This window comes from Pyrus communis, chromosome 3, assembly GCF_963583255.1.
Source record: "Pyrus communis chromosome 3, drPyrComm1.1, whole genome shotgun sequence".
Classification (NCBI taxonomy): Eukaryota; Viridiplantae; Streptophyta; class Magnoliopsida; order Rosales; family Rosaceae; genus Pyrus; species Pyrus communis.
This window is the reverse complement of record NC_084805.1, coordinates 19,014,272-19,024,498: the sequence shown is the minus strand read 5'-3', so window position 1 is coordinate 19,024,498 and position 10,227 is coordinate 19,014,272. Positions and strand designations below refer to the sequence as shown.

Genomic DNA, 10,227 nt, shown 5'->3' with positions numbered 1-10,227 from the left:
TTGTCTTGGTCTCGTCGTGATTCGCCAAGCCAAAACGCTGTGTTCTGCCGGATTTACTTCGCCTCGGTCTTTATATGTGAGAAAAAAAACAGAGAGAAAGAGAGAGGGGAATTGAAAGTCTAAACGCCGGCTTATCGGGATTTGGGGGTTTCTATGGGGCTCGGCAGCGATGAAGAGGTTGTGGTTGAAGAAAGCGATGGTGTTGGCGGTGGCGGTGGTTGCGGAGGCAAATCGTACGGAGGTTCTGTTTCCTGCTCGATTTGCCTTGAAGTCGTGGCCGATAATGGGGATAGATCTTGGGCCAAGCTGCAATGCGGCCATGAATTTCATCTAGGTGAGTCAAAATTGAATCTAATTTGGGTTTGTGAAGTTTCAATTTTTCCCGACTGCAATTTCAAAGGTACGGGTTCAAATTTGGTTTCTGATTTCGCAATTCTGTTGGATTTTGATTTTCCGGTGATGGGTTGTTTGATTGGTCGAGACAATTGTAAGAAAGATAAGAAATTGAAGAAATATAAATTACGAAATTTAAACTGAATTATGCTTCATTGAATTAAAGCTTTGGTTTTGTTGGGCTGTCATTGTTCTAGACTTACATATACATATATATACATATATGGTTCTTTCATAATCTGTTGGTTATGCAAGATATGATGATTAGATCTTTCATGTAGTTGTATTTCTACACTACGCTTTGTTGTTGTTGTTTTGATTCAATAGATCATTCTTCAGATTACTTTGATAAAATTTGTCGTCGGTATATTTTTTCGAATATAGTATTATTTGATTTTTAAATCATCTCATATCAGTAAATGGCGTTGCATGTTTACTGAGGCGTAGTTATATAGTTCTTATAAGGACATAAGTTTAGTTATGCCTTTTCACTAGAGATGATACCGGGCTTTCATGTTCCTTTATTTTTTTGTTTTCATTCTTTCAGATTGCATTGGTTCAGCCTTCAATATAAAAGGGGCAATGCAATGCCCTAATTGTCGGAAAATCGAGAAAGGTCAATGACTTTATTCTAATGGATGCCGTTCGTTTCCGGAATTGAACATGGAAGACTGGACACATGATGAGGATGTCTATAATTTAAGTTATTCTGAAATGGTATATAGTTTAGATACTTGTTGAATTTTAACTTGTATTTTTCAGTTCCTTTTTGTGAATGTTCAAGTTTTGTTGTCAAAACTCTGGTTAATGGTTTTCTAGAATTAACAGTGTTTTAAGCAATTTTCTCTTTTAGTATATATAATATAATATAATTTGCTTCCTCAAACCCGAATCTCCGATTGCATCCATTGTCATTTCGATGTGGGAGAGGGTGGTTGTTGCTCTTCCTTTCTCTCCGCTCCCCATACCTCTCCCGGTAAAGCTTCTCTTGCAAAGAAATTCAAAGGCCTCTAATTGTATTCATGGACTATAACTGTAATTATACAATGTACATTATTATTTAAATGTAAAAAGGTATAATTTATATATAAAGTCAATTTAAACTCATTAAAATATACGATCTTTAAATACAAAAGTAAATTTGAAAGAAGTTTAAGTAATATATGAATGCCATATATTTTATTATGTTCAAAATTGAAATTAGAATCGTGCTATTCTTTGATATGAATGAAGTACATGGTGTTCTTCTTCAAAATTGAAATTAGATTTCTCCATCCCCTTAATTAAATGAAATATCAGAAAATTACTTTCCCCTTGCTTTGTTTGCCAAATATTATGCTTATATCTGTTTAATTTCATTTCCTATCAGCAAAAGAACTGTGATACCAATGTACTAATGAGTATTGTTTCAATTTCTATGTTTACTCATCTTTTCCCAGGGAAATACTGCATTTAAGGAAAAGCCTGAAATAATGTTGTCAAATGCTATACTGAAGCTATCGGATTGAACATGATGTCTGCAACTTATGATTGCAACCGTGCAACTGCTTACTTGGAGGTAATAATCATTCTATTGCATGCATATCTTTAGAATCTTTGTTTTTATAACTATTCGTGAAAGCACTGCAGATCAAATCATGTTATATATGCTTATTGTAAACAGTTCTGTTTGTAAAGGGACAGTTGGATGGTTTGGCTTTAGTTGCTGTTATCCAGATTTTGTATCTTTATGTGGAAATGAGTCGTAGCTGGTAAATGAGAAGCAGAATAAGCAAATTACGGAGATACCTCCGGAAGAGTACAAAATGGCACTGGTATGGATTGACTTGGAAATGATTGTTGTGGGTAAAATAATGTATGTTCCCCTTACCCTTTTGTTATTTGTGGATAAAATAATGTAGGTTCCTATCATGGTTTCTTTTTATTCTCCAAAAATAGATTTTTAATATGCAGTTTACTGAAATTTCAGTCCTTGGAGTGAAGCTCCTTATAAGGATGCTGCAGAGAGAACGGCATCAGGGAATTTACCTCTTAATGCATTTTTGTCTGAGGTATCTTCGTTCATTGCTACCCTGTTTAAATTAGCTTACATATGCTCTTTGTGAATTTTTTTTTCCATTTATTTTGGATGACATACATGTTTCCCTTTTTCCTTTGTTTAAAGAATCTCCTTAAGCCAATTGTAAATTGTAACTGTATCTTTGTTTTTTTGTGATTCCATTGGGCCCTCATGACACTGTTAAATCCAAACCAAAGTTTGGAGAGTTTGATATATGTTGGATACAATGGCAGTCCTGCTTCAGCCATCCATGTTACTAGAAGAAGATCAGTAGATCGTAAAAGACAAAAAAGGGAAAGAAATGTTAGCTGCTTCGTTTTTGATCCTAAAAATGCAGGAAAATCCCCTCTTTTAAATTCATTCATAGGAAGGTATGGCTTTCCCCCTTCACTGTACTCAACATGGTTAATTAGTTCCGTATATTATGAATGTGAAGAGAAAGGGTACCACCATACCTAATCCCATTTTCTGAATCTTTGGTATAACAAAATTTATTGGGTGATAACTTCCTAGCTCTCAGATGCTGTTATAGTTTCTACACAAATGAACTATTTTGCTCCTGAAACTACCCAATCTTCTTTTCTTTTTTCTTTTCAAACTGAGACAAAGCTCACCGTGCCTGCTATCCCTTTCCTGTTTGACTCTGGTCTATCTTCCATCTTAAAAAAGTATAGCATCTGATGATCACATATGATGGGATTGTCTCTTGGTAAATGCAACGATTCCCGTTTTAATTTCTCATGTCTCCTAAATCCCTAAGATTGTATTTTTGCCTGATGAGAAGAGAAGGTTCATACTCCTCTTGCCTCTAAACACTTAATTTGGAGTATGCAGTTTTGACTCCTATTATATTTTCATTAGGGAATAGGGATACCAAGCTCAATACTTTCGAATGATAAAAGTTTTTGTCAAGATTCTGACTTGATATATGTGCGTAGATATGTAGCCTATAGAGAGAGCTATATTCACTGATAACAAATGGATGTGTAGGAACGTATGAGACAACAATCACTCATTCTTGTGTAAACTTCTCATATTGTCTTTGATTGCTTTAGGTGGTAATTATGTTGCTCCTTGAGATAATAATAGTATGACTGAAATGCTCTCTGATTTGTGAATAGATCATTTTTGCAGCATTTTTCCTTTGTGGGTATTTATAAAAGTTTAATTTTGTTCATGCAACTGAATCTTCTAAATGTGGTCCAGATTATAAAAAATGCTGATCTTGAAGAATTACGGGAATTAGGATCTGGTACATATGGAACTGTTTATCACGGAAAATGGCGGGGAACAGATGTTGCTATAAAGCGAATAAAAAACAGCTGTTTTGCAGGAAGATCATCAGAGCAAGACCGACTGGTGGGTTTCCTGAACAAATTTGTTTTGTCATTTTTTCCCATCACCTGCACAGTTGGTGTTGAGGAAAGTTAACATCTTTAGTTGTTTTATGACAATAATCCGTGACATTAAATGTTAGAGTAATATGATTTTCTTTGGCTTCTGGCACCTATCATGACATACACCATCTGCCTTAAAACAAAGGTGTCATTTTTATCTGGAATATCTTGGTACCTTATGGACAATCCTTAAATTTCTTGCAAAAATTTGTAATTTTTATTTGACATGCATGTGAAGTTGATTGTTCATTTGGCTGTATCAGACAAAAGACTTCTGGAGAGAGGCTCGAATCCTTTCAGCCCTCCATCATCCAAAAGTGGTTGCATTATATGGGGTAGTACCTGATGGAGGTGGAGGAACGTTGGCAACTCTAAATGAGTACATGGATGCTGCTTTTGGCATGGAATACTCGCATTCAAAGAATATTGATCATTTTGATTTGAAGTGTGACAATCTGCTAGTGAACTAGAGGGATCCTCAACGAACTATATGCAAGGTAAGTTAGTCTGGAACCAAGTTACATGTTCAGTGATCGACGTAAAAGCACATTATTAGAAAGCATTTTCCTTTGTTGTCTTTAATGTAGAATTGGAAAATCTGTTAAAACTAGGTACACTATTACTGTGCCAAAAGTTTCCTGGCTGATCGAATTGGGTAGATCCAATGGGAATTTTCTCTTATATGGAGGGTAGAAGTCAGAATGTGATGTTTGTAAAGGAACCTTTTATGTGAAATTTTAGCCCCATATCAAAATGTTTCTTTATTTGATTTTTTTTCCATGGGGACTTGGATGAAAGATTCTTTTTTTTTTTTTTTTTTTTTTAATAAATACTGGTGATTGGGGATTGATCTTTTAGGTTGGAGATTTTGGTTTATCGAGAATCAAACGCAATACTTTGGTATCTTGTGGTGTGCGAGGAACTCTTCCTTGGATGGCACCAGAACTGTTAAATGGTAGCAGCAGCCGGGTTTCCGAGAAGGTAAGTATGACTTTATATATATGTGAGCAATGTAAGGAATTGTTTGTTTAGTAATTAACGTTATTGAATTAGAATTGTTTGTTTAGTAATTAACGTTATTGAATTAACTTTGACAGGTTGATGTTTTCTCATTTGGAATTTCACTATGGGAGATCTTGACCGGGGAGGAACCATACGCCAATATGCATTGCGGTGCCATCATTGGTAAGTTTATGTCATGGACCTAGTTATCATCAGTACTGATTTGGAAACTTGTGAACGAAGGTGGGATTGTGAAGAACATTCTTTGACCTCCTATTCCTGAACGGTGTGATTCCGGGTGGAAGAACCTGATGGAGCAGTGCTGGTCACCTGATCCTGACATCCGTCCATCATTCTCCGAGACAACTAAGAGGTTGCGAGCAGGAGACGATCTACAGTTTTTCTGCTAAGTTTGGTGTCCATGTATTTTTGCGGAAGAAACGATTCTCCATATGTATATAAACACAGAAATCATAGAGCTTTGTTTGGTTTACCTTGCCCCTTTTCTTTTCTTGATCTGTAAAATGTGCATTCACCAGCCTTTGATGATGATGGCTCTTCGTAGAAATAAAACCAACACTGAATAGACGATAGATGAGTACTTAACCGTGCTCTATATGACTCCTTGTCTATTTATTGTGCCCTAGTTTTGATTTTTGATTAAAAGTGTGTAATCAGTTATACATATGTGACAAATGCTAAGGAGATTTTCTCATAAGTCGAATTCTCTATGAATTATGTCATCTTATGTTTTAGTATAATATTTTATAATATTAAAGTCGAATCTCCTTAGCATTTTTTTACGTACATTTATATTTTTTGTAAGTAAAAAAGTATCGAAAACGAAATTGCACCGCAGCCATCAATCAATGATTTTGGTCTCCTTCAAGCCCCTGGTAAAATGATTCACAACTACCAAATGCTTTTTAAAATTGGCCTCAAGTGGGAATTCATATTGGTTTCCAAATTTAGTTTTGGTAAAACACAAAAAAAAGTAGCCGTATTACGGTTTGGTGATATTTTTTTTTACTGGTAAGTGAAAGGTTTTTAGTTCGATTCTTGCCAAAGGCGAATTTGAACTATATTATTGATAGCTAATTGTAAGACTAAATCCACACTCTCCCCCTTAGTGTAAATAACATCATTTTATTAAAAAAAAAAACAAAAAAAACAAAAAAAACAAAAAAAAACAAAAAACAAAAAATAGTTGTTGAGGGACAGCTGAGTGTGGATAACATCAACTGTTCCCACAAACCATTGCATATGTTTTTTGCTGCTCCAAAAATTTTAATTGATCAAAGAGCTTTCTGCAAATTCCATTTTCTAGAGAGAGAGATGGATGTAGCAATGAACAGACAGAGGGTTCTGCTGCAGCATTTGAGACCCAATTCTTCTGTTTCTTCTTCCAATTATGAATCTGCTCCTCTTTCTGTAAGTCTATATCCACTTTCTTTTCGGTTGACTTCTTCATTTTTGTAAATATTTTTGTTTTATATTATTTTGTTTTTTTTAGATTTTAATTTATTTTCTTCTGAATTGTTTTGTTAGGCTTCAATATGTGCAGCTGGAGATAGTGCTGCTGCCTACCATAGAACAGCTGCTTTTGGAGACGATGTAGTGATTGTGGCCTGAGTGATTTAAACTGACTGATAAAGCTACTTAATTTTTGTGTCTTCGTATAAAATTTATAGCAAAGTTTGTAACTTTATTTGCAAGGCAAAGCGAGGCGGTTTTAAGGACACTCTACCTGATGATTTACTGGCACCTGTTTTAAAGGTTTGATACAATTCCTGAATTCCCAACTCAATTCCGGAGGAATGAATGTGTTTTCTACCTGATGATCCTTGTTTTGAATACAGGCATTGCTGCTGGACTGGAGTCATTGACAGTTGATAAACTTGGCAGATCCCGTAAAATTAACCCTAAAGTATATTCCAACTCTCTTTGTTTACTAGATATATTGTTTAACATAAAGAAAAGGAATGTTTTTTTCGAACTGATATATGTTGTCAATAGGTGGATATCTTTGCACAAGCCCGCGACTGCCTTCTTCCTATGGGTATTACTTCTGAAAATGTTGCACAACGTTATGGTGTGACTCGGGAGGAGCAAGACTGCTGTGAGTTTTTTTAATCTGTTATAACATCTATTAACCGTTAGATAAACTGGTAATGCTGAAGCTGTAATTTAATGAATTTATGTAAATGGGTTGAATCACATAGGCATGCTGCTGTAGCCCCAGCATCTGGTAAATTCAAAGATAAAATTGTCCCTGTATCAACTAAGGTAAATTTCAGTTCGCAAAATGCCTTAGCATAAGTACAATTATATTTTATTTTCTTGTAATTGGTTGTTTGTATCATCAGATTGTGGACCCAAAAACCGGAGAGGAGAGGCCTGTTACAATTTCTGTGGATGATGGTATCCGACCAAATACAAACATGAACGATTTGGCAAAACTAAAGCCTGCATTTAAACGAGATGGATCTACAACTGCAGATCTTTTATCACTCGATTTTTATAAAGCATTCTGCCTGCTACACATGACAGTTTCTTCATTTAATTTTATACAACTCTTTCTTCACGTATGAAGGGTTTTTTTTTTTGTATAACTTGTTTGAATCATTGTGAATCAGTTCATTACTTTTGTCTTTCAGGAAATGCTAGCCAGGTGAGTGATGGTGCTGGAGCAGTACTTCTGATGAAAAGAAGTTTAGCTATGCAGAAGGGACTTCCTGTTCTTGATGTTTTCAGGTATGATGTTGATTAACCCTGTTCAATCTAATTGCTTCAAGTAGAAAAATTATGAGGGCTTTCGAGTTGACTCTGTAATGCTGCTATGTTATATTAATTCTTAATAATTCTTTTCATTGCTAATTGTTGTTAATTTCCATGAGATGGATATGTTCAAGAACTAACTACAGTTTGCTTTGTACTTTCGATACAACTTTATGATCTCTGTGCAGGAGTTTTGCCGCCAGTGGTGTGGATCCCGCTGTCATGGGAGTAGGTCCAGCTTCTGTAATTCCAGTAGCAGTGAAATCTGCTGGTCTTGAGCTTTATGATATTGATCTGTTTGAGATAATTGAGGTAGTCCATTGCTAATGAAAACTGTAACATTCACGATAAACGTAGTTTAGTTTGGAAGACTGTTCGGCTGAGCAGTTTAATTGGTTTTCTGTAGGCATTTGCATCTCAATATGTTTATTGTTGCAAGAAATTGGAGCTTGATCCTGAAAAAGTCAATGCTAATGGAAGCGCTATTGCTCTAGGCCATCCTTTAGGCGCTACAGGTATATGAAGTGAAGCTGAAGCTGATGTGTGATGACATAAACATGCGTGCACGTGTGTCTAATGTGCTATTATTTGGTTTATTTCCTGGTCTTACTGAACAACGAGGAAGTGGGGGTCTGTGTGATTTAACGTGAATACTGTATCTGTTCTTGTGTTAGGTGCTTGTTGCGTAGCAACTCTCCTAAATGAAATGAAGCGTCGTGGCAGGGATCACCGCTTTGGTGTTATCTCCATGTGCATAGGTATGGTTTTGCACCCCTTCAACTTGATTTGTTTATGAAGGAAGGCAGAATATTGAGAGCTTGATATGAGAATATGAAACTCAACTAAGCATGTGTCCTTGTTGCAGGCTCAGGTATGGGGGCTTCTGCAGTTTTTGAAAGAGGGGATTCAGTTGATGAGCTATGCAACGCTAGAACTGTATAAGGCAACAATCTTGTGTCAAACGATGCTAAATAAACACTTGTTTAAAGCAACAATCTTGCAGGTTTCTTCCTGTTATGCTTTTTATATTATGGACTTTGTCCGTTAGTTGTCCTTGCCACACGTTTTATAATTACTTTGATTTTGAAGGACTTCTTGTCCGATAATTTTCCAAAACAAAACGTCGTTCAAGCATTCATTGTGCTGGAAGTTAGCACAATGAATGCTTCTTTTGACTAATTGAATGCCAATGGATCGGTGCAGAGAGCAAACACAATACAATCTCAGTGTACGAGCGACATTGCCTTGCTTCCATCTGTGTTGGTGCTTTATCCTTTTGCAGACGGCTGGGATGTTGCGGCCTAGTACTGCAGCACTAATGGAGCCTTCCAACAAGATATTTGCAGTCTGGACTTAAAACGAACTAGAATATACATGCTTCACCTTCCAAACTAGAATCCTGAGTTTTTTTTTTTTCTCTCTCTCTTTTTATTATTTTGATCCAGCTAGGTCTGGTTCGTTCATCTTGAAATCCACTATTTCCTCTACACGCATGCTATCTTTAGTATTTTTCATTGGCATTTGGGAATGTCTCTCCTGACTTGAATATCGATCGACATTGCTGTTCATATACCTTCGATGAAGCTTCAGGTACATGAAAATTTCATTTAAATTTTAATACTATCCGATCGCGAGAAAGTAAGAAGAAGATGAAGAAGACGACCTCCAAATCCAATGAGGCGATCACTTGTAAAATGGCACAAACCAAACAATGCGAGATAATTTCCTTGTCATTTCTCAAGCTCACTGCTCAACTGGTCATGCAAGTTGGGTGTCATGCAACTTGTAAAATGGTAAGTTGGAAGTTTCAAGGAAGCTTGAAGCTTCCTCATTTCCCTCTTTTGGTCAAAAGAACGTTTTTAATTCCATTCAACCTACGTCATCAATAAGATTCTTAAACCTTTGATTAGATATTGTTGATGTTTCGAAAGCCAACTTGCAAAATTATCATGTGCAATAAGAATAGTGATCGGGAACCATTCATCTTTCAAGTTTTCCTACTTTTACTTCATACTTTTTTTTTTTTTTTTTATCCTCTTTTCATGTTTTTCAAACTTCACTTAGTGTCTTGCCTTAAGTTCATGCACATATATTTGTATTTAAAATTGACAGCTACTTAAAACTTTGAGCGAGAAAAACATTAACATTTTGTGTTTACAATTTAACTCCTTGGTTTACTATTTTACCTTCGTTTAACAAATATTTTGCACGTAGGATTTTAAGAATCAAAGTATAGGGTTTTTTTATTTTTTTTATTTTTTTTTTAAATAGTAAAATACAAGTTAGTTAGACATGACCAATCTGTATCAGTATCTCTTGGCAAAGTTTCTATAAAAAGCTAAGCATGTCTCTGGTGAATAACAACACAAGGAATCAAGTGAGTGAGTTTGAGAAAAAAGTACATATACATGCTACAAGTTAGACCATATACTTTATGGTACCATTTCAATCACTAATTCCCTTTGTTCTTTTTTAGATTTGAAATGTATACTAATGAATATTTCCAAAACTAAAATGGAACGAGTGGTAACGCGCTAACTCTCAAAAGATTAAGGCAAGTGGGGTCACCAAAACCATTTTTCCGTCTCAACATCTTTG

The 10,227-nt window shown here is 35.6% G+C and overlaps 1 protein-coding gene and 1 long non-coding RNA gene across 3 annotated transcripts; both read left to right on the top strand.

The window, feature by feature from the left end:
• Positions 1-2,006: 2,006 nt before the first annotated feature.
• Positions 2,007-5,344, top strand: LOC137727909 (uncharacterized). 2 transcript variants are annotated; one of them, XR_011067879.1, is made up of 6 exons: positions 2,007-2,444; positions 3,659-3,811; positions 4,113-4,346; positions 4,708-4,830; positions 4,947-5,034; positions 5,095-5,344. It is a non-coding gene; the product is annotated as an uncharacterized lncRNA (long non-coding RNA). The 2 variants fall into 2 exon arrangements; XR_011067878.1 differs by lacking the exon at positions 2,007-2,444 and adding an exon at positions 2,506-2,823.
• Positions 5,345-6,144: 800 nt separating this feature from the next.
• On the top strand, positions 6,145-8,676 carry LOC137727908 (3-ketoacyl CoA thiolase 1, peroxisomal-like). Its single transcript, XM_068466775.1, has 10 exons — positions 6,145-6,282; positions 6,400-6,627; positions 6,711-6,778; positions 6,868-6,970; positions 7,074-7,137; positions 7,218-7,605; positions 7,818-7,941; positions 8,036-8,144; positions 8,304-8,387; positions 8,495-8,676. The coding sequence occupies exons 6-10, from the start codon at positions 7,439-7,441 to the stop codon at positions 8,569-8,571; spliced, it is 561 nt and encodes a 186-aa protein (XP_068322876.1). The 5' UTR covers positions 6,145-6,282; positions 6,400-6,627; positions 6,711-6,778; positions 6,868-6,970; positions 7,074-7,137; positions 7,218-7,438; the 3' UTR covers positions 8,572-8,676.
• The last annotated feature ends 1,551 nt before the right edge of the window (positions 8,677-10,227 follow it).

What these genes read in the sequence shown, in the direction of transcription:
- LOC137727908 (XM_068466775.1), top strand. Translation starts at nt 7,439, where the DNA reads ATGAAGGGTTTTTTTTTTTGTATAACTTGTTTGAATCATTGTGAATCA. An exon ending in CCTGTTCTTGATGTTTTCAG is followed by an intron (nt 7,606 to 7,817) that starts GTATGATGTTGA and finishes ATCTCTGTGCAG; the next exon opens with GAGTTTTGCCGCCAGTGGTG. An exon ending in TGTTATCTCCATGTGCATAG is followed by an intron (nt 8,388 to 8,494) that starts GTATGGTTTTGC and finishes TCCTTGTTGCAG; the next exon opens with GCTCAGGTATGGGGGCTTCT.